This window comes from Macrobrachium nipponense, chromosome 31 (assembly GCF_015104395.2).
Source record: "Macrobrachium nipponense isolate FS-2020 chromosome 31, ASM1510439v2, whole genome shotgun sequence".
In the NCBI taxonomy this organism is placed as follows: domain Eukaryota; kingdom Metazoa; phylum Arthropoda; class Malacostraca; order Decapoda; family Palaemonidae; genus Macrobrachium; species Macrobrachium nipponense.
Genome location: NC_061093.1, coordinates 663,719 through 689,529, shown reverse-complemented (window position 1 = coordinate 689,529; position 25,811 = coordinate 663,719). Strand labels below are relative to the sequence as shown.

Genomic DNA, 25,811 nt, shown 5'->3' with positions numbered 1-25,811 from the left:
TCCTTGTAGGCATGACACATCTTTTTTACCTCACTTAAGGAGAATTTTAATCAATCATTTTCCAGCTGTTGATGTTAAGTTTATCTTAATGAACCCTAGAACTATCAGTAATATGTTGCGTCATAAAGAGAGATTACCTCCTTTAATGCAATCCGGCGTTGTCTACATTTATACTTGCTGCATATGCAATAGGCAGACTTGCGTTGGAAACACGCGCCGCTTGCTTAAGGTGAGATGTGATGCACATATGGGCATTAGTTTCCGTACAGGGTGTAAACTGTCCAACCCAGAACTATCTAACATTAGAAATCATGGGAAATTTTGTAAAAATAGTATAAACTATAAGGATTTTAAGATATTGTTATCAAGTCCATACGCACATCACCTTCCAATTTTAGAATCTCTAGCTATAAAGAAACTAGTTCCAACCTTGAACAACCACTCTTCATCTGTTCCCTTGTACATAGCTTAAACCAGGCCCTTCTTCTTGTCTACTTTCGATGCGTTTCCCATACAGCAACCGAACGTCGTTGAGACAAGGTGTCTTTTTTAACTATTCCTAATTTTAATAATGCCTTTTTATTCATTTTTTATATTTCGTGTTTTTTTTTCATTTTTTAGAGTAACTTGTATTTCAATATTGTGAATTTCATTGTATTACTTTATACAATGTGTTGTTTTTTTTATGTCAACAAAAATAATTTAATGCTGTATTGTATATCAGTTTTTATGTATTATTTTAGCCTGGATGATGAGACATTGGTCTCGAAACGTCGCAATGAGAATAAAGTGACATATGTTTAATGCTGTCTTCTTCAACGCCTTCTGATCTGTACTGCCGAGGAAATGCCTAACCATCATATATATGTATGTATGTATATATATATATATATATATGTATATATATATATAATATGTATATATATATATATATATATATATATATATATACATGATTTTATATATCATATATATTATATATATATAGATATAATATATATATAAATATATATATATATATATATATATATATATATAGATATATATATAGTATGTATATATATATATATATATATATATATATATATATCTATATATATATATATATATATATATAGCATTAGGCTACAAATGTCATCCAATGTCCAATTCGCTTTGTCTCAGAATTAATATATTTCCACAAAACAAGAACTCAGGACTGCAGTGACTTGCCTTGAACCACACAGCTACTGCAGTCCTGAGTTCTTGTTCTGTGGTTCGAGCCCATGGGACGGCGAACTCATTGATTATCAGCTAGAAAATTCCCCTCCGATTACCATAGATGGAAATATATTATTTCCAAGACAGAGCAAATTGGATATTAAATAAAACTTGTAGCTTAATGCTTGAATGTGAATGTGAATCACAGTGATGATAAGATAATATATATATATATATATATATATATATATATATATAATATTATATATATATATATTATAATATATATATATGCTTAAAAATCACAGTAGATGCACGTGACTTCATTAAATTAGCAAATAGCACAGGAAAATGATAGTCAGAAACCCAAGCGCCTTCGTCTTAACTAAGACATTGTCAAAATACAATTGGAGAAAAAGTTATCAGGTAAACAACAAGATCAAAAATACCAGAGGGTTAATTGTCAAAAGGGTAAAAGTTAAAGAGATAATCCAGGATTATCGGATATCACACAGTCACAAACCTAAACATAGATTTAACCCTAACAGAAACTACAAAGTATACATACAGTCCAAAACATGTAAAAGCTGAATATATTAATTTTGTTTCTTATATTTATCTACTTTTTTCATTATGAAGGCATCAATTTTAAATAAACCAAGACTTAAATTTAGAACATTTCCATTATTTGACTTGATGAAAGAAGATTCAATGATATTCCTTTTAACTGTGTCATTACATGGGATTAAGGCTCTTGCTTGACTCCAGTTAATAGGATGATCTAAATCTCTCATGTGTACGAATAATGCATTCGATATTTGCCCAGTTCTCACAGAATATAGGTGCTATTTGAGACGTTGTGAAAGAAATTTGCCGGTTTGTCCGTAATAGACTTTATCACACTTTTTGCAAGGAATTTCATATAAGCAGCCTGGAAGATCTTTTGGTGAATGTTTTATTACTAAACTCTTAACAGTAATATTACTGAAAACAACATTTATGTTAAAAAGTTTTAAAATTCTAGGAATATCTAAAAACATTTCATCATAGGGTAATTTTAGAATGTTATGCTTACTAAATTCAAGTTTGTCATTAATTAAATAAATTATTTTTCTAGCTCTTTTCCATGCCACATCTACAAAAGTCCTTGGGTATTTAAGTTTCAGTGCAATATCATAAACAGTTTTAATCTCAGCGTCAATAAACTGTGGGCTACAGATACGTAAAGCCCTTAGGAACATACCAGAAAAATCAAAGAATTTAACATTTTGATGGTGATTGAAGTAGTAATGAACAAAAGAGGCAATGTTAGTTGATTTCCAAAAAACTGAAAAGGTGAAATTTCTATCATTTCTATGGACAGTTACATCAAGAAAATTCAAATTACAATTTCTTTCTTCCTCTACAGTAAATTTCATAGAAGGGACTAAATTATTGAGATTATTAAGCAATTCCAGGAGGTTTTCGTGAACTGGCCAAATACAGAAAATATCATCCACATACCTAAACCATATAACTTTTTGGGGGCAAATTTTAATTTCTTGGTAAGAGTTTTGTCTCACAAAATTCCATGTAGATATTGCTTAGGACAGGAGATAAGGGATTACCCATAGCCATGCCAAACTTTTGTACAAAACAATTCCCCATTAAAACAAAATTTGTCATCTTTGATACATAACATTATAAGACTAATGAGGTTTGCTACAGTTAAGGGCTTTACATGTCTTTAGCCAACAGTTTATTGATGCTGAGATTAAAACTGTTTATGAAACTTAAATACCCAAGGACTTTTGTAAATTTGGCATGGAAAAAGAGCTAGAAAAATATTTTATTTAATTAATGACAAACTTGAATTTTGTAAGCATAACATTCTAAAATTACCCAATGATGAAAGGTTTTTTCATATATATATTCCTAGAATTTTGAAGCTTTTTAACATAAATGTTGTTTTCAGTAATATTAATGTCAAGAGTTTAGTAATAAAAATTTCACCTAAAGATCTTCCAGGCTGCATATATGAAATTCCTTGCAAAAAGTGTGATAAAGTCTATTATGGACAAACCGGCAAATTTCTTTCACAACGTCTCAAACAGCACCAATATTCTGTGAGAAATGGGCAAATATCAAATGCATTATTCGTACATATGAGAGATTTAGATCATCCTATTAACTGGAGTCAAGCAAGAGCCGTAATCCCATGTAATGACACAGTTAAAAGGAATATCATTGAATCTTCTTTCATCAAGTCAAATAATGGAAATGTTCTAAATTTAAGTCTTGGTTTATTTAATCTTGATGGCTTCATAATAAAAAAAGTTGTAGATAAATATAAGCATCAAAGGTAATATATTCAGCTATTACATGTTTTGGACTGTACGGATACTTTGTAGTTTCTGTTAGGGTTAAATCTATGTTTAGGTTTGTGATCATGTGATATCCGATAATCCTGGATTATCTCTTTAACTTTTACCCTTTTGACAATTAACCATCTTATGTTTTTGATCTTGTTGTTTACCTGATAACTTTTTCTCCAATTGTATTTCATTTGTTCCTTGACAATGTCTTAGTAAAGACGAAAGCGCTTGGATTTCTGACTATCATTTTCCTGTGGTATCCGCTTATATATCATGTATATATATACTATATTGTATATATATATAATATATATACTATATATATATATATATATATTTCATAGACCTTGAAAAGGTTTATGACAGAGTGCCAAGGCAAGAAATATGGAGATGTTTGAGGAGGAAGATGGTGCCGGAAAAGTATGTCAGAATTATTCAGGAGATGTACAGGAATGTGTATACTAGAGTGAGGAGTAGTGTTGGGGAGACAGATGGATTTGAGATAGGAGTTGGATTACACTAGGGGTCAGCACTTAGCCCATTCATCTTCAACATCGTGATGGATGTAATGACCAGGGATGTTAGAGAAGCAGTGCCATGGTGCATATTATACGCGGATGACATTGTGTTGTGTTCAGAGGGGAGGGAGGAGTTGGAGGGGAGGTTGGAGAGGTGGAAAGCAGCACTTGAGGAGAGAGGAATGAGAATAAGCAGATCAAAAACCGAATATATGTGTTCCAGTATTACTGAGGACGGTGGAAGTAGCATAAGATTGGGTGGGGAAGAAATAAAGAAAGTACAGAAGTTCAAGTACTTAGGGTCCCTATTAGAGGATAGTGGAAGCATGGACCAAGAGGTGAGACACCGAATTCAGGCAGGATGGAATAACTGGAGGTGTGCATCAGGGGTCCTCTGTGACAAGAAGGTCCCTCTGAAATTGAAAGGAAAGTTCCATAGGACGGTGGTCAGACCAGCAATGTTATATGGAACAGAAACAGCAAGTATGAGGAAAACAGAGGAGAAGAAGATGTATGTAGCAGAAATGAGAATGTTGAGATGGATGTCGGGAGTAACAAGGGAAGATAGGATTAGAAATGAGTATATAAGAGGATCGACAAAGGTAGCTGAAATATCAAAGAAAATACAGGAGGGAAGGCTTCGAGATATGGACACCTGTTACGAAGGGAGGAACGTCATGTTGGAAGACATGCGATGGAAATGGAAGTCCAGGGTAGAAGGAAGAAGGGAAGACCAAGAAAGAGATGGCGTGATTGTGAAGGGGAAGATATGGAATTGAAAGGTATAAATGAGAACGAGGCACAGGACAGAAATCGATGGAGACGACACATTCGCAATGGCGACCCCATATAAAAATGGGTTTAAGCTAGGAAGAAGAAGAATATATATATATATATATATATATATATATATATATATATATATATATATATATATATATATTAAATATGAATCAAAACTGTTAAGGATCAGTAGACAACTTTGAAGAAAACAAGTTGCAGTGAAAATATATGTCATTATCTGCACACACAGATATAAACATACACACACACACACACACACACACACACACACACACATATATAATATATATATATATATATATATATATATATATATATATATATAATATATATATATATATCTATATATATATATATATATATATATATATATATATATATATATATATATATACATATATATATATATATAATCAAAACTGTTAAGGATCAGCAGAGAATTCCACAGAAAACAGGTATCAGTAAAAGTCGACCAGACTGGACTGTGCCTGTGTGCTGTTATTCCCCAGTATATAGGGGAAACAACTGACTGGACTAGCTGATCCAGTTTTCACTGCGTGTGGATCCACCCTCCCAAAAAGTACTTTAACACGTCCTGACACCGGAGATGGGCACCAGCCACGAGTCTTCGGTGGTGAGAGCAACAGCTCGAGACCTCTACTATCCTTTCGAGGTAAGTATTTTCTCCAAAGTTAGAAATTAAGGTCATATTTTAAGATTAAACAGAGGTTAACGGAAGTCTAGCCATGCGCAGTGCAAACATACCTCCATGATGCTTTCGAAACTTTTACTTATAACACCAAAAATGTAGAAGATTGACGCCATCTCGATGTTTGTGGGGTCACTTGTGTCAATAAACTTTCCATTCCATATGCTAAGTCCGCACACCACTTGTACCCATATACGCTGGGCCACTTCCTTCCGGGATCCAAGGAAACTGACACATTTCGTTAGAAAGGAGAAGAGCGTGCACTAGATGATTATTTAAATAAATAGTTAAAAATGGATAAGGTCATAAATCGCATAAATTTTTTACATATTCATGATTATTAATTTGAAAATATTCGTTGTTGAAAAAGTAACTAGATCCTGACTCTAATATCAACAGTTTTGCTGTGAACAGTACCTATGGCGTTATTCGCGCTCTTCTATTGTTTATCAGTGTTGCCAATTGGTATGTGTTTACCCTTCAAACTGGGTATAAGACTTACACAAAACCAGGGAAGTAAGTGTAATTAGCGTATCTATTTATAGTATATATATTAATATATTATATATATATATATATATATATAATATAATTAATATATATATATATTATTACATATATGTATAATAATATATACATATATTTAATATATAATATCTTTATATTATTATATAATTAATATATCTATAATATATATTATATATGTATTAATTATATTATATAATATATATATATATATAATATATATATATATAGTATATAATATATATTATATATATATATAATATATATATATATATATATATATAGATAATAATATGTATATATATATATATATATATAATTATATATATATCTATATTATATATATATGTATATATATCTTATTATATTCTATTAATATATCTCTTATATAATAAATATAGTATATAATATATATATATATATATTAGAGCAATTTTATCATTATTGCATTACTATGACAACTTGAATTCATGCAAATAGTTTGTAAATGTATCGGTGTGTGTGTGTGTGTGTGAAGCTCCACTATATTGGCAACGATGAAATTTTGCCGACATCTACTGTATCTACTTTAGAAATATCTGTAATTTTTCGGCGTTAATTTGGTTGCAAAACAGGGATAATAGTCATGAATTACAATAAACATTTTGAATGTAACAAAGTAAAATTAAAATAAATAATGAGTAAGGTAAACAATTAAGGGAATAAAGCTTTGCACCTCATAAACAGTGTAGTTGTGTCCTGCCAGCAACTGTGTTTGTGGAGTGAGCGCTTAGGAACCAGGAACAGCAATGTAGTTCAAGTGCAATTTGGAGTGAATTAAGACCAAAATGTGTATAATCGCAATCAAATAAGCACTGTGGAGTTTCAGCTGTGATGGCAGTAAGGATAAAACCACCGATTACAAGGTAAAAATGAATTTTAGCTCAAACCATGACCCCGGGAATAGGAAGTTTCATACTTTCACTAATATAGACAACAAAATGTTGTTTTATTGTGCTGATTACAACTGCAATCTTGAGTAAGATCAATCAACGTTACATATATACGCTAATATTGTTCAAATGAGCGCTGGGAAGGCTGGGAAGGACGTGGCATTGATGCCGGGTACGAACGGCACCTCAGTCGGTGGACGCCATATTGGATTTAAAAACTGCCTTGAAAACATATTTTACAAAGACCTCACATGCTTATTTTAGTTCGTATGGCGCTCCCATATATCACATTAAGTTGACGAAACTTCAATCTTTTGAATGGTATGTTTAAAGATGCAATTGTATTCTTGTTTCACCAATTAAATATAGAGTGAATAAGGCTGATCCACACTCACAGCCCTCTCCTCTGCCACTCTTGCTTCGTGATACCAGTCAGCTAATGGAAAACGAGAGGGAAAGTAACCATCTCTCTCTCTCTCTCTCTCTCTCTCTCTCTCTCTCTCTCTCTCTCCTCTCTCTCTCTCTCAACATGGTTTTGTACCCGGAAAAAGTACACAAACCCAACTGTTAGTCCACCGTAAGAACATATACAAAAATATGAAAAACGGAAAAGAAACAAATGTGGTCTATCTAGACTTTGCAAAAGCTTTTGACAAGGTAAATCATAATATATTGGCGAAGAAAATTAGAAAACATAATATAGTGGACAAAGTAGGAAGATGGTTAAAAGAATTTTTACACAACAGAAAACAGATAGTTATTTCTAACGATGAGAAATCGGATGAAGCTAAGGTAATATCCGGTGTGCCACAAGGTACGGTGCTAGCTGCATTGCTGTTTGTTATTTTGATTGCAGACATAGACAGCAATGTTAAGGACTCGCTAGTGAGTATTTCGCCGATGACATAAGAATAAGTAGAGAAATTACTTGTGATGAAGATAAGAACGCGCTACAAAAAGACCTTAACAAAGTTTATGAATGGGCAGAGGTAAATAGGATGGTATTTAACTCTGATAGATTTGAATCAATAAGTTATGAAGATAGAGAAGGAAAGCTATATTCACATAGGGGACCTAATAACGAGACAAGCACAAATAAGGAAGCAGTTAAAGACCTTGGTGTGATGTTGAATAGGAACATGTTATGCAATGATCAAATAGCAATTCTATTGGCAAAATGCAAAGCAAAAATGGGAATGTTGTTACGGCACTTCAAAACAAGAAAAGCTGAATACATGATTATGCTTTATAAAACGTATGTACATAGTCCACTTGAATATTGCAATATGATATGGTACCCACACTATCAAAAGGATATTGCACAAATAGAGTGTACAAAGGTCCTTTCCAGCTAGAATAGAAGAAGTTAAGGACCTTGACTACTGGGAAAGACTACAATCCCTAAAATTATATAGTCTAGAAAGGAGAAGATAATTCAGGCATGGAAATAGATAGAAGGAATTGCCGAAAACATCATGGAGCTAAAAATATCAGAAAGAGCAAGCAGAGGTAGATTAATAGTGCCCAAAACTATACCAGGAAAAATAAGGAGAGCACACAGGACATTAATCCACTACGCACCAGCATCGATAATGTAGCGTCTATTCAATGTGTTGCCAGCTCATCTGAGGAATATATCAGGAGTGAGCGTAGATGTGTTTAAGAATAAGCTCGACAAATATCTAAGCTGCATCCCAGATTGGAAGATGCAAAATATACCGGAAGATGCACTAGCAACTCTCTGGTAGACATTAGAGGTGCCTCACACTGAGAGACCTGGGGCAACCTTACGGTCTGAAAGGTAATGTCTCTCACCTGACGGGTAAGTGTTACGCACCTTTCGATGATAGCATGCCGACATTATCACAGACGCCATTCCGGAATCCCGGGTACGTTCTGTTCACGATTTCGGCAGCACGTGCGGAGTTGAATGTCTGCACATGGTATATCACCGTCAGAGTCCTCGACAGTTTCATGAGAGAGGTGGGATAAGATCTCTCGTCCTCAATTTTGTTCCCGAAATTGAGAAGGTCAACTCCTATGGGAAGAAAGAAGAGAAGAACTCTTTTTAGAGATATGATGCTGGTGATAATTATAGGTACCTAAGACAACTGAAAGTCCTCACTGAACGGAGTATCTGCAGAACAAAAGCAGTATAACAAAATAACTAAACTGGTGCAATTTTTTGTTGTTTAAGGTTTTTAAAAATAAAAAACCAATATGTACATATATGGTTCTTATATGAGCATGTGCTGTTAATTTTTTGGGGGGGGGTGTGTGGATTATAATATATATATATATATATAATATAATATATATAATATATATCTAAGATATATATATATCTTATATATCATCTATAGGTGATGTATTATATATAAATATATGTATATTCTATGATGATATAATATTAATCTATATATTATATATATATATATATCTATATATAAATATCTATATGTTATATTATATTTATATTTATACTATAACATATAAATTATAATTAAGCGTGTGCTATTTGTATACAGTGGCCATTTTTTATGGGCTCCCCATAAAAACGCCAGAATATACCAGTGTTGTACATGTATGTATAATGTGTGTGTGTGTGTATGTGTACTTCGTAAATTTTCTGTCAGATGAAGAGCGTAATTTAATGTTAGTACAAGTGCCTTGTTTTCAGTGTATTTTCTTATTTGCTTTACATTACTCATGAGTTAATTACCAAAGATGAATTAGTAAAAAACTAGAAGAGCAAAGCTTTTCGATCGGTGGTTTAGTACTTTATCATTGAGGGCGACAAAGGTAAACACCTACTACATACTTACTTAATTGATCCACAGAATGCGAAATCTCTCCTGAAAACTTTTCACAGTCTTGTAAATCGATCCACACCATAATCCTAGTGGGAATTTTATGAACGACTGTAGCTTCTAGTATTTCGTTGAGCTTCGAGAGATCTCTCTTTATTTCATGAAGTTCAAGACGCCTGGGCTTCAGTAGCGACATTAAGGGTGGCAGGGCGAAGTAACTATCTACTCTCTCGAATCTGATGTTCTTCTTCAGATGCGTTTCTTCCAGTAGTGACGCGTGGGACTGCAAAACTTGATCGTCCAGTCTAGTTTCAATGCAGGGTTCCAAGACCTCATCATGCATGTTTTGAGAGAGGCTGTATGTGACATAGAGTTTTTGAATGTCCTTTATTTGGTTGTATAATGCATCACTCTTGGGGAATTTCTGGTAGAGTATTCCTGGTATGAAGGAAATGACTCCTATTAATTCCTTAAACACGTCTTTGTCATGAAAAACTGAAGATTCGGTTAACCCTTTTGACTGCAGTGCCACATCTAGAGGAAAGTCTCCTCCTTGTTGCATTCCAGCTGATATCTCATCACAGAGGTCGACTGCAATTGCAAATTCCTGCTCACTTCTGTGGCCGTAGCAGTATAAGTTGACAATCTGTGGACCATCATACATCTGCTTTATGGAGAAATAGGATGACATGATTGCATGAAAGTTTTCCAGTACATCTTGAGAGCTAATTTGAGATCTAATCTCCTCTTTAAAGCTTCTCACATCTCTCTCTGTCCACTCAATTTTTTTCTCGATGTAATATTTCAGAGACCATTTTCTGTACAATTCATCGAATTCCTCCAGTGATTGTTCAGAGATTCCTGTCACCTCTAAGATTCTCTTGGTCAAGTTCTTTTTCAAGTGTAAGTGGAGTGATGCCTTGGTGTTCAGTTCATGCCTTTCATCTGGACTGTCAACGTAAATAAAAACGAACTTGTTAAAAAGTAGTGGATTTTTCACCAATGCTTTAGTCCTATAGCTCATTTCTGCTATTTTCTGAGACAGCCCCGTTTTGATTTTTTCCCGTTCTTCATCATCATACAACAGGCAGCCTGAGATGTTTTCGATGAGCGAGTCGAACTGTTTTTCCTGAATACCCAAAACTTTTAGGTTGACTAATCTACGCTCTAAAGATGCCACAGCATTTGTTAGATCCAACGCATTCCACGGACGTGTCGTCACGACAATCTTTACATTGTCCCAGGGATGTGCTAACATGTCTTCAAAGAGTTTCTTGGAATTCTCATTAGCCTCGTCATACCCATCACAAAGTACTAGGCATTTCGAAAAGACAATATATGACACTACCATAGTGAGATCATAATGCTTTACAGTCTCTTTCAGCAAACTTTTAATGTAGTCCTCAAATTTGTTGTGGTCATGATTTCTAAACTGTATATAGAGGACAGCTTGGAAGGATAAGAGTTCTGGTATATCATTTATCTTCTTATACCATTTCTCTACAAATGAACAAAGAATTGTGGTCTTTCCAGAACCTGCATCACCAGATATAATCACAACTTCAGGGTCATCTCCCAGTTTATTTTTGTCGAAGATTTCTTGCTGATTTACAATGGTGCCGCATTTGCCACGGAAATTTTCATTGAACTTCGAATCAGTGTCCACTTCTAAGGAAAGAATGAAATTACATGGGTCTTGAGTAACATGCTTAGCTAGCAAGTCAAAGGGCGAAATCTGACAGAGTGTTTTGTAAAGAGGCCAGAATTCCTCTTCAACACGCTTTTGTACTAGGTCACGACACTCTCTCCAAAAAACTCCCATTTCCTTCTTAAGGGACTCCACATCCTCTGACTTTGAGGTATCATATTTCTCACAGATCTTTCCCAGCAGCTCTGGGACAGCAGCTCCGATCTCTGCTTTGAGTTGATCAATCTCAACACCATGAACTGGAAGGAAAGACTTGGTTTTGTCAAGAGTTTCCTCGAGTGTTCGTTGAAACTCTTGGAGTTTATTTACCAAATCGTTGTCTGACATACCCTCTTCATGGCTAACACAGTCCCTCTCGGCTTTTATTTTTCCCACTAATTGTTTCAGTTCATCGCCAGGGTCATTAACTCCTTTCTGCCAAAGATATTGGCAGATTTTATTCATCAGCGTGATGCCATACAACTCTGGAGGTTTACATCCAAGACTGTTTATTTCATCTATGTTGAATATTTTCTTGTGAGATGCTATGCCATTTTCGATGAGAATACCCAAGATTGTCTCGGTGTTTCCATGGAGAAAACATTTTTGAAATACCATAAACACAACCTTCCTTCCCCAATGTGACACAAGGTATTCATGTCTGAAAATTCTCTGCGCTTCTGGAGATGCAATTAGTCTTGTTGAAGCCATGTTATATCCACACTAATATATATAGGCTACACTTGTACAACCATATCTGCTTAGGATGCAACGTCACTGGCATAAACGGATTTTTTCCTATGAAAAGTCAAGTGTCTTTCAAACCACTTTCAAAGATGTTTTTGATAATGCAGAGTAGGGAGCTTGCAACGAGATGTAAGATACTGAGTTGTCAAACTGGGCCACATACGTAGTACTTCATAAGCCTGAAGAAAAATAATAACAGTTAGAAGTAGGAAATGTAATAACAAAAACAATATGTCATATCAACTTACCTTTGCTACTAATAATGAGGTCAATAGCAACCGCATATTGCAAACCTGTTAAGGCAATGCTGATCCCTGATGCGTGACTTTTCAGCACAGCCACCCTGCTCGTATTCGTGAAATTCAGCCAAGATGAAGGTTCCTGTACTGACCATAAGAACACAAATCTGACATTCTTAGTGATAATAATAGTCTGTTGGCAATGATAACTATAATTATTATCATTCAGACATTGAACTCTAATCATGTGGAACAAGCCCACATGGGTCAATGACTTGATTATCAAGTCTGGTGAATATTGTGATCTGGTACGCTGTCTAAGTTTGTGAATCATATCTGTTTGTTTATGTTTTGGGTAAGTCACGTGACCAGTGTCTTTTGCATCTCGCCCACCCTCGTAATGTTGGCTCGTCAACGCTGTATACATAAATGGTAATCTGTGTAATAAACTAATGTTAACTACCCTCAGCTTATCAATCGAGAACCCGTAACAAATGGGAAAGACAGAAAGAAGACACCATTTGTTAGAAAAAACAGATAAATTAAGAAATTATCAGATAAATATAAACGTGAGTCAGTTATTAAACTACTATAAAGAGAGTTGTATTGGGGTAGCAATGCATAGCTTCTTCGCTTCAACTTCTGAAGTTCCAATTGCGCGACATCCTCTGAAGGGAGGCTGTTGTTCCAGTCCAACCTTTAGAGGGATAAAGGACTTCTAGAACTGAGAAGTTCGATATCAGGCACATTTACTGCATGCTGGTGCTTCTGCCGTTCAGGGACTTTGACTGCCCTTGGCAGGAACAGGGGATCAGGGATCAATGTAGTGTAGGGCGGGTGGGGTTGGAATGTGACAGATCTCGGTTGAAACACAACTTATGGAAAAGTGACAAACGAGAGACCATCCTTCGATGATCCGAGTCTCATACCTGCTAATTTCAGGAAACAGAAACCTACCACCACGAACCACTCTATCTAAGAGAGCTGTATCTCTGGCAGAGACAGACCTCCACATCGGAAAACAGTATTATAGGCACGGAAGGACAAATAACCTAGAACAGGTTGCCTTATTTTCACATTCACAATTGATCAATGATCCCCACTTCCTGCCAGAGTCGCTAAACGGCTTTTGCACCACAATGCAGTCCGTGTTGAGCCTCACTGTCGAACCTCTCAGTAACCGAGGCCCTTTATTCCTCGAAATGTTGGGCTGTGGAACAGTCAGGCGCCCTTCAGAGGATGTCGCGCAATTAGAACTCCAGCAGAAGTTCAAGCGAAGAGGCAATGCATTGCTGTCCTAACAACATTCTCCTCGTATTTTAGTCATTTCCTTATGTTTTTTTTTATCTATCAAGTTATTTTTTCTTTCTTGATAAGTGATATTCCTTTCGTTATTTCCCATTACCTTTTGTTACCTCTTTCTCATGAACGCCTTAATGTTCTTTGGAAGCTTGAATTTCAAGTCAATGGCCCCTTTCGTGGTCTTCCTCCAGATGCTAAAGGATACAAATTCTAAATACAGGGTGTCCATAAAGTCCCAGTACCATTACAGGTAGTATTTATTGCTTGTAATTGTACTGGGACATTGTGGACAGCCCACATAATAACAACAATGATATTACCCTCTTTTATATCACTTTAAGTCTTTACTGTGGGTACACTCGGACTAGCAACATGAGCATCCTTGAATGGAACACATATATATGCTTGGACTTGTGTCGGCATATGTACATTGTACCTACATATACCCACGTTTTCACAGGACATTTTGGGAGCAAATGAGCGAACTTTCGTGAAATTTGCAAATGACCAAGACTTAAAAAAGGGTCATGTCATTCCAATCGAGAGATTTAACGAAATGATGACCATTATAGCTGCAACAGTAATCTAGCAGATGCAGTGGACTGCAGTACACACACACACACACACACACACACACACACACACACACCACTTCGCAGCAGGCAGAGGCAACAACGTAGTGAGACTGTGAGAGTAAGTAAACGATAGATCGGCACAGGAAGTCGGTATAAACGGGTGTGGTCGACTTTACACGAAGTATTGATAAGTGTGAAGGGAGGGTTGGGTTGCCTATTTATAAGATTCTTTGCCTGAAGATTCTAGAAGAGGGTACTGTAGGTTTACGAGGCAGTGTAATGCGTGAGACCAAGTGAGAAATCTACCGAGAAACGAGATTTGCCATCTTTTTATGGACGTTTTCATGTTGGCCCCGGAGGGAGGGAGGGGCTGGTACTGAACATGGCAGAGGTTCTGTGCGGCGCTGCAGTACCTACTGCATGATGCACTCCTTTCCTATCGCCTGCCCTTCAAGCAAAGAAAATCGTCTAAGTAAATAGTATCTCTATGCGGAGTCTCCTTGATATACACCAAGCAAAACTCACAAATCTCGCTCGACCACAAGAAACACTCACTGGCTGGGCATCGCCGAACTTCTTCGCATATCAAAGGCAAAAGAAGGACTGAGAGCGACTCGGGTAACGACACAGACCCAAGGCTCATATCTGGCTTCAACATCCGGTCATACGTTTTAACAATAATGGAGGGCGCTCCTCCTCAAAGGACAGTTTTTGGCCAAAGATTCCTTTTTCTCTATTTTTAGCTGATAGGTAAGATTTTTTTTTTTTTTTTTTTTTTTCAGAATTCGCGAATTATATATCTCTCTGCTTTCCGTTGTTTGCGACGTTTTGGGATTCTTGTTTCAGAGAGAAAGAGAGCAGCTGCTCTAGGAAATTCTATGATTCTGTTTCTTTATAATTACGAGAGAGAGAGAGAGAGAGAGAGAGAGAGAGAGAGAGAGAGAGAGACTCAAGACATACGTTTTACTTATAAAATCCTGCGCCATTTCCTGTACACAAGTCTCTCTCTCTCTCTCTCTCTCTCTCTCTCTCTCTCTCTCTCTCTCTCTCTCTCTCTCTCTCTCTCTCTCTCTCTCTCTCATATCTTGGTGTACTTCATACGTAAATATTACTAAAGCACAAAATAGCCAAAAAATTCACTAAAAAGATGAGTGATATGAATGTACATAACTAAACATATTGTACATAAACATACATACACACACGCACACATACATATAGAGAACTCAACAGTTAAAAATATTACCAATTTTTGTGAGCCAAGGCCCAGAATTATATCATATCACATTTCCGTGATTTATATACATATATCGAGCTACAATGTCCTTTAATATCTAATTCGCTCTACCTCGGAATTAATATATTTACATATATGCTTAACCAAAGGGGAATTTTTTCTCGATAATAGACTTGCCTGGACCTGGGCGCGAACCCATGGAGCCTTTCTGGATTTGAAAGGCTCCATGGGTTCGCGCCCAGGTCCAGGCAATTCTATTATCGAGAAAAAATTCCCCTTCGGTTAAGCATATATGTAAATATATTAATTCCGAGGTAGAGCAAATTAGATATTAAAGGACATTGTAGCCCAATACGACTGTCATTCGTAAGTATTTCTGGTTCCTTCCGTCTCCTATGTGATATCTTAGTAGAGTGGTTCTTCTTAAAGTAAAGGAGATGATTCAAACGGATAAGTTGAAAAAGGTACAACAACTTTATTCTGTAACTCCATAAGAAGAGAGACATTTTTGGCGGTCGGGGAGACCGATATGTTTGATCGCTGGAAATGAACTGCCTTCTTAGAGCATCACGTTGATAGCGAAACATTAGCTATCTCAGCGATTCACATAAAAAACATACGTAGTCCGCCGCTCGGAAGTTACAAGTTTCCGGCGTAGGTTAACAGGTCAAACCGCTTCCCCATGGAAGGCTTGTGTTGAAAAAGATAGATAATGTACAACAAGCTGACATATCAAACAAACCTAAATCAGGCTACTGCAGACATCGCATAGCGTAATCTAGAACTGCCTTGGTCACGTAGGACCCTCCTAATGCCAATGACCTCAGGTCATGGGTTTTTATTTTACAGATTATGTAATTCTAAAATGTATTTATTACATTAGGCTCGGACAGCTACCCATTCAACGCCGTTGCTAACAAAGTTACTTTAAACATGGTTTCTTAGGAGCGTGGCTCGTAACATTATGTTTAGTATAAAACATAACAAGTGATTAAATGCGTAAAAAGGTTCTGTTACATACCCTTTTTGACATATTCATAAACAAAGATAAATGCATGGAAAATCTAGATCCATGTTTGGTAATAATAATGATTAGGTACCCAAAAATAATCAAAAGGTAAAAATCAAAGGATTAACATGTATACATGATTAATATGATAATAGTTAACCTGATTAAGAATAGTGGTTACTGATAGATTACAACATGATCATGGATAATTGTTAAAGAGTACTTGTCACTCTTTGTAATAGGTAAATATAATGGTACAATTGTATAATAGTATAATTGTGGCAGATTAATATATATGGCTGGTATATTTTTATTAGGTGCCCGGGAGATACTTTAACTGTTCAAATGCAAAGGCGTGAGTCTTTCTTGTCCTACATTTTTGCCAGCATACAGACCGCTTTTCACACACAACACAATTCCAGACAATTTTCCTAGGCACAAAATGAAATGGCCAGTTCAGCGGCCCTAAACTCAAACGACTTAAGTGTAACGGGTACGTCATCTGGACGGGACAATACGTTTCCTTGGAGATCCTTCTGTGTACGCCTCAGCCTACGCCAAGCAAAGATGTTGACAGCGATAACCAATATGGCCGTCACGCTGAACACGGCCAGCAGAATGTAGTAACGAAGATTTTCTCCACCTGCATAAGTCGGTGACGCGTGGTTCATCTCAGCCAGTTGCGTCAAAACGAGTGAGCCACCCCGCGCGTTGTATGGGAGAGGTAGTGATGGGTAAGTTATATACGCCAAGTATAGTTCGCAAAATACGCCTTCTCACGTATTATCGTTGTTGGGACCCCTCTGACGTGTAGTTTGTAGATGTCCCCGTACAACCATCAGCTGCTACAAAGATTGGGGAATGGGTGGTGGTCCCGTCCGGGCATACAACGTGGAAACCGGCTTTGTCGTATCGGATCCAGGAGCCATTATTCATTCTGTAATTGAATTTATACTTTGTAAAAGGGGGGGGTAAAGTTCCCCAGACAACCTCGCTTGTATGAGAGAGAGAGCCGTTTAGCACTATGCCTAACTCACATGAATCCGTTGATATAGGATAGAATTCAAAAGAGTCAGCTGTACAAATTTTATTATTCATGGCTTCTGAACAGTGAGTGAGTTATCTAAGTCTTTAAGACTGTAAATGATTTTCCTATCAGAAGAAATCAGAACATGCCCCGTCAAATTGGATATTACTGGACTTGAGTTATTCGTCATGAAAGTAGGAAACGGTGCTATTTTGTATGATTGCCAAGCATCGGAAGAATCAAAAGGTATAGTGATCATAATCCTGTAATTTTCAACACTGACTGATATTAGGCTATAATAGAACTCTACTTTATGGGCGTCTAATAAAAGAATATAACCTAGTTCTCCGTCCGTTCTCCAAGTTAACGTCAGATCTTTAATAGGCATGAGGTGTGGAGATAACACACCCTTTGTCGCTAACGTTAATAGCTTTACATAGTCTTTGATTTCTCAAAAAAATAAAATGTGATATTTTCACACGGATATGATCTATTTTCGAACTATAGTAAGCTAACGTAGCCAGCAAATGTTGAACTTCCATAATCTGATCGATATTATTTGAATGTTCGTTTACCAAACTCATTATTTGATTGATCGAGGATAACTGGCTTCGAAGTTCAGAAAAAGCTAATTCGGTTTTGTGTTGCAAAAACTCAATTCTTTTATTTTGATTATTTATCTTAAGGCGATTTGAAATTCCTAAGCCTAGATTCGCAACAGATCCCAAGATGTTAGTCCAGCCAGAATAAGCGGGTTGCTGGCGTTCAGAGATTATTGTGCCGACAGACCAATCATCAAGTCACAGAGCAAGTTCCTCTGCCTCGGCGGTTTTATTTTGTATGTCATAAGACAACATTTCCGCGACACTTAGGGTTTGAGCTAGCGAAATCTCTGAGTTAGCATGAAAATTACGTTTGGTGCATTTCCTTAAGCGAAATGCAAACCTCATCAGGTCATTCTTTAAGTTAAGGACGTCATCTTCAGGCAAAAATATGGCCTGCATATCCACTTCTATGACTATATTACTCGACACTATAAAAATGTCGTCTGTTCTCTCGATAATCGAGCCATGATTAAATTTTATTTCTTTCGTCTTAGCGCTCTTTCCATACAACAAAGATGTCTGAACACACAATATCACTCCTAACAATAACAGATTCATTTTTGAAAACCTGCAATGAGTAAAATATATGTAATAACTCGTGTAAAAGAATAGGTTTACATACAAATAGGATTGATATATACATATATAAATTATTATACAAGTTTCATAAATACAACCATTTTTTCCCTCACTCCATCTACCTTTCTTTAGATTCTGATATGTGCCAATGGAACTATTCTCATATCAGTGGGGTTTGGATACATTTTGAACCCTAAATCTATTGGCCGTTAATATTTCTAAAATGTTAAACGGGCCTTCAAACTTAGGTGTCAGTTTATAATTTAAACCTTTACGTACGTATACTTGTAATGTATACCTGATCGCCCACGGTCATATGTTCTAGTTGGCTTAGCTATTTTATCATGATTTCTTTTCATTATAATTTGTGCTTCTTCTAGATTCTTACGAAGTATATTATATTGACTTATGCTTGCATCTATAACATCCTTTAGAGGATTTGATAAATTAGTTGTAGGCGTTAATACATGGAAAGGTGTTCTAGCTGGGATACAGTACAGTGCCTCGTGCGGTGTCATTTTAATAGACACATGATACGAGTGATTAAGTGTGCTTAGTACCGCAGGTATGGCAATGTCCCAGTTGGGGTCTGCCCCCCCTAAGGTGACCCTTAAAATGTTTAAAACCTTACGATTTGCCCTTTCCACTAGCCCATTAGACTCTGGGTGATAGATCATGGTATTGATTTTCTTTATGCAAAGGAATTCGCACAAGGAGTTAAGGAAATGATTATTGAACTCCCCGCCCGAGTCTGATATAATGGTGTGTGGAATTCCATGTTTACAAATGTAGCCTCTCCTAAAGTAAACTTTCTAGCGCACTCGACTGCGGTTTTTTGTTTTAAAGCGCTATCAGTTCTGTATATCGAGTCAAAGCATCTATGATTACTAGGAGGTGCTTATTTCCTCTGTCTGACTCGTAAAATCCTGTTAATAAATCTAAGTGTACTCTTTCAAAGGGTTGATTTGACACGGGTAAGCCCCTAGGCTGACAGGTGTCTTCGTGTGCCCTTTGTATTCTTGACAAGTGCGACAATTTGCTATATGCTTTTTTATATCTGTAAGCATCGTATGCCAATAAAATAAGGATTTGGCTTTCTGTGACATTAGGGAATAACCCGGGTGTCCTTGCAGTGGATTTTTATGCAACCATTTTAAGACAGTGGGTATGAGTGAGATAGGTACCACTACCTGGTTGTTATTCAACTGTGGTGTGTTGCGGGTTTTCCTCGTCACGGATCTACACAGGATATTATCTTTGATGATATAATTCTGCTGCTTATACTTTATATATTCCTTTTCCTTCGGTATTTCCGGTTAAAAAACGCAATGATGATTTTTTTCTATTTGCGGATCTTTTCTTTGTTCCGTCTGTAATAGTTCAGCACTCCAGCCCAGATCTTCCTGTTCAGATATAGTTTTAACAATGGGTGTGGAGGTTGAGATATCTATTAATTCAGCTAATGACTCGGTACAAGATGAAGAGGGGTTGCGTGCTAATGCGTCAGCAATGATATTTGCTTTCCCAGGTAAATACCCGATCCTCGCGCCAAAGTCCTGGATGATCATGTGCCACCGAGTTCACTTAGGGCTGTGACTAAAGCCTTTAAAGAAGTCGGTTAGGGGCTTATGATCAGTGAGAACCTTGACAGGATAACCGTATGTTATAAATTTAAAATGCACGAGTGAATTAACAATAGCGAGCCCTTCCTTGTCTTTTACTGCATATTTACTTTCGGGAAGTCTCAGTTTTACGTGAATAAAAAGCTATAGGGAAAAACTGTTTATCATATTGTTGAAGCAATACCCCACCTACTCCTAGTCTGAGGCGTCTGTTGCTATGAAGAATTCCTTACAAAAGTCAGGAAATTTCAAGATAGGAGAACTACACAGTTCATCTTTCAATTTATCGAACGCCTGTTGATGATTTTCAGACCATATGAAATCTACGCCCTTTTTTATAAGATCGGTTAGGGGAGCGGCTATGATGGAGTAGTTCCTAATGAACCTCCTATAATATCCGCTACAGCCTAAAAATTGCTGTATTCCCTTGACGTTAGTAGGTATCGGAAAGTTACGGATAGCCGATACCTTATCATGGACTACTTTAAGACCTTCACTAGACACCGTGAAACCTAAATAGACTAGTTCTGTTTTAAAAAATTCACACTTACTTATCTTTACCCTTAAATTATGCTGCCTTAGTCTTTGTAGCACTAACTCTAATTTACGTAGATGTTCTTCTAAGGTATTGGAAAAGATTACTAGGTCATCCATGTAGGCATGTAGGATATCTCCTAACAAGTCTCCAAACACAATGTTTATCATTCTAGTAAAAGTTATGGGAGCACAACGTAAACCAAAAGGCATACACAAAAATTCATAATGTCCCCTGGCTGTGCTGAAGGCAGTGTATGGATACTCTCTTCCTTCCAACGGAATCTGATGAAAGCCTTTTAGTAGGTCCAAGCTGGTGAAATATTTGTTCTGACCTAGTAGAGATAAAGAATTATCGTCAGTACATGGTACTGGGAATCGGTCAGGGATTGTTTCTTCATTTAAGCGACGTTCGTCAAAAGCTGCCACCAAATGTTAAGTCTCTTCGGCTTTTGCCGAAAGACTGTTTTGTTTTTGTTTTCCTTACACTGTCATTCGTAAGTATTTCTGGTTCCTTCCGTCTCCTATGTGATATCTTAGTAGAGTGGTTCTTCTTAAACTAAAGGAGATGATTCAAACGGATAAGTTGAAAAAGGTACAACAACTTTATTCTGTAACTCCATAATAAGAGAGACAGTTCGGTCGGGAGACCGATATGTTTGATCGCTGGAAATGAACTGCCTTCTTAGAGCATCACGTTGATAGCGAAACATTAGCTATCTCAGCGATTCACATAAAAACATACGTAGTCCGCCGGCTCGGAAGTTACAAGTTTCCGGCGTAGGTTAACAGGTCAACCGCTTTCCCATGGAAGGCGTGTTGAAAAGATAGATAATGTACAACAAGCTGACATATCAAACAAACCTAAATCAGGCTACTGCAGACATCGCATAGCGTAATCTAGATCTGCCTTGGTCACGTAGGAACCCTCCTAATGCCAATGACCTCAGGTCATGGGTTTTTATTTACAGATTATGTAATTCTAAAATGTACTTTATTACATATATATATATATATATATATATATATATATATATAATATATATATATATATATATATAATATATATATATATATATGTGTGTGTGTGTGTGTGTGTGTATATATATATGTAATGAGGATAGGATCCTCATTATTCATTTGGTAAACGTGTAACTCGAGCATCAGGCAAACAACAAACAAATCTCTCTCTCTAAGCAACCAGCAGCTCACAACTTTCCTTTCTCTCTCTCTCTCTCTCTCTAACAGCAATACCTCTCTCTCTCTCTCTCTCTCTCCTCTCTCTCACTACTTCTCTCACCTCTAACAGGTAATCAAAATGGGAGAGTTGCATTATAGAAAATACATTTATTAAGTAACAAAAGATAATGATCCAAGTCTTACTGACTAACTTAAAAACCCCAACAGTAAAATGTCTAAACTGTATTGGTCACACTAAAAATCTCCCTCGGTCACCACATAGTTCCTTGCCAGAACCGTCCAAGCAGCCGGAATATTTAACATACTATATTATAAACACTTTCGGAGAGCACCACGACATCTTGTCTTTCTTCCAAAGACGCCTCTATCAAAATCCCCCATAGACTTGTGTATCATACATTTTAAAAGGAAGAGGCGCACACGCACACACGAATGCACATTTCGTTACCGCCTCACATTACTGGCTACAACCAGTTTCCCAAAGGCACTTTGAGAAGAGTTCATAAACTGTCGTACATTGACTTGGCTTTCTATGCAGTTTTATCTCACGCCACCCACAGAAACCATTGATCAGCTTTTCTCAGGTCGTTGCTTCTCCACATTCCAATAGGTCACAGCGAACATATTGGCAATATATCATTAATCATAACCCTAGGCGTAATACGGCTCGGCCACTAACCAATGCTAGCTCCCGCCTAGCAAAATGATCAAACAAAATAGCTTATATAATATAAAACACATTGGCCGGCTTAAAACAAAATATAAGTAATAACTGCACGTCTCTGGCATTATAAAATAAAGTCTGTTACGCCTCATTTCTCCAAATAACACTAGAATTTTCTCTCATCTTGGATTCTTGAATATCCCTCTTTGTCTGCAACTTGCTGAACAGACAGTAGCTAACTGTAGGAAGACGGAATGCCTCCCTCATCGTAGAAGACTTCTCACGACTTCTGCAGATCCCCAAAAGACACGCTGTAGAACTCTCCTAATCACCATCGTGGAAACTCTTGTAATCAACACGGACAACACGACAGCAACACTCTCTGCACGGCTGGTGGACGTCTTGCTAGCGTTGGGAAACAACTTTTTGGTGTGTTAGTATGTCAGTCAAGTCACTGGTCAATCTAAGAAAATTAACCCAGACATACTACTTCTATCAAACAATGATCTCAAAAAGTCAGAAATACTAACTGAACGTCTCCCAATTAACTCCCTTTAATATGACTACTAAATCATAAGTCATTATCATAACTCTCAAAGAAAAAAAACATCAAGTTCTCCAACTCAATTCTCCAAATTCACACATCAGCACACACACAACCCAAAACTCACAGCAACTCCACGGACTTCTGCACTCACATTTCAAACTTGAATGTTCTCACAAGTAAAAAAAAAAAAAAAAAGAAAAAAAAGAAAAAAATCGTAATGAGCCGAAGAAAAAAAAAAATCACATAACACGCCCAGACCCAAAAATGTTCTCTCAAGCTCTGATATCTGAACAACTCACAAAATCAGCAAAAATCTCCAATGCTTAACAGCAAAAACCCCTTTACTGCTCATACAATTAAGTACAATGAGACTTAATGTCAAACTCCCATTTACGTAAATAACAACCTCCGAAAAATTACATCTCTCGATAAATTACATCTCCCATCCAAAAAGAAATGCTATTTAATCTCAATCCCCAATTACATCTCTCATAGGAAAAGGAAGAAAAATAAAAATAAAGATAACCACAAGTAGATTTCCCCAATCACAAAATACATAATACATGTATAATATGCATAACCCCCACGTTTTCCCCATGAAATTCCCCATGAAAAGTTACGGAATTTCTCGACATCGCAACTTTATCAACTGGACATGTCCAGAAAGCAAACTCTTACCCATGCGCTTTCGTGAAATGCTATTGTCAACATTTCCAGATATTGCAAAAACTTTGATCAATCACCACTAAAGGAATAGGATCAGCACACGGCTCATCACATCGCTTGTCAGCAGAAAATCCGCCTGCGGACGTGTGCTCAAACAGCAGCATAAAAAATGTCCAGTCAGACACACAAGTTTGGAAACTCATGATTCTATAGAAAAAGGTCTAACTGACACATTTCACAAAATTAACTCCAGGATATGACTAATGTGTTCAAAAATTTGTCTCGAAGACGTATCCTCAACATGACTTTGCCCAATTATATGCCTCCAAAAATAATACACTTGTGAACATAAAAAATGCACACATCTCCATAGGACCACAATGCAGTAACGCCACTCGCCTCCAAATAGTCATGAAATCAAAAAGAAAGAACCACAGAAATCTTCTCTTTGCTCGAAAAGACAAAACTCCCATAACCACAAAAAAGGGGTCACCCGCCAAAGATTAATTCCACCTCCATAAATAAATATGTGACACCATATTAATAAGAACACCACTCTGGTTATAAAAATATTTCCTCCATTTGGTTAAAAACCACATCCACATATTCCCTCTTATTTCTCTGATAGCCACATGTTAATAAAAAAAACACCACTCCAGGAATAAAGAATAATCACCTCTATTTTGGCAAATAAAAAATATTTACCTCTATTTCCCCAATACTCCATCTGGAATAAAACAAGGCTCCAAAAAATATATATCTCCAAAAAGGATAATCAAAAAAATGAAATCCTATCTCCAAAAAAATGTGCACTCAAGGCATTTAGCTCACACACTCACAAATATTGCCCCACATGTCTCAAAAAAAAAAAAAAAATTGTCTCCATTTGCAACAAAGATGGCTGCAAAATAATTGAACTAAACATAGCTCTCATCACCATTGGCAAATATCAAAAATGGCCAAAAATATATCTCCAATATATTATATCTCAAATTATAACTTTAAAATAATATACCTCCAATTATATTTCCAAATAATATATCTCAATTCTCCAGAGAATAACTCAATGTTATAGTCAAAACTATAAAATTCTCTCCGTTTAGCATAACTGCTAAAAAAGGGTAAAAACTCGGCAAATCAAAACTGTCTAGGAAATTCTAGAAAAAATCACCAATGTGCCACAACTCATTATAACAAAACTCCAAATTCACAGTGTCTTAGCCAAGACTTCTCCATATGTACTACAACATAGGCCACTAGAAACTTAGCCAAGTTTCCTATCTCTCACAAAGTTGTCACAAATACAACAAATGTATTGTGCAAGAAAACTCACAATTTCTGGAACACAAATATCCAGAGAAAAAAATGTAGTGCCATTACGTATGCATTCAAAACCATGCAAAAAATTCTCCCGTATATTTCTCTACAGCATCAAATAGCTGAAACACAAACACGTTCCGAACAATGACTCTAAGTCACGAACTGAGATATTAAAAAATATTCACACCAATTGGAGAGAAAAAATAAACTCAAATTCACCCATGATATAAAAAACTTGTGTCAGCGATGGCTAACTTCCAAAAAAAAAGAGAAAAGAAAAATCAACGGCATTATTAACTATCTCCCGTGACTCGCGTATGTCAAGCAATTATCTGCTGAACTCATAAAAAAAAAAAAAAAAAAAAAAAAATAATAATGTGTTTGTTAGTCTCCCAAATC

General features: G+C 36.4%; 1 protein-coding gene across 2 annotated transcripts in view; it reads right to left on the bottom strand.

The window, feature by feature from the left end:
- The window catches only part of LOC135206604 (uncharacterized), a 21,271-nt gene extending 6,170 nt beyond the window's left edge, over positions 1-15,101 (bottom strand). The window contains exons 1-3 of one of the 2 annotated variants that reach the window (XM_064237940.1): positions 14,958-15,100; positions 9,868-12,465; positions 8,880-9,080 (exon numbers count right to left, since the gene is read on the bottom strand). In XM_064237940.1, coding sequence (XP_064094010.1) covers positions 8,880-9,080; positions 9,868-12,250 — 2,584 coding nt within the window. In that variant the 5' untranslated portion in view covers positions 12,251-12,465; positions 14,958-15,100. Of the gene's footprint in view, positions 1-8,879; positions 9,081-9,867; positions 12,466-14,957 lie in introns of both variants that reach the window. The other variant, XM_064237941.1, reaches the window with a different exon arrangement.
- Positions 15,102-25,811: the final 10,710 nt, after the last annotated feature.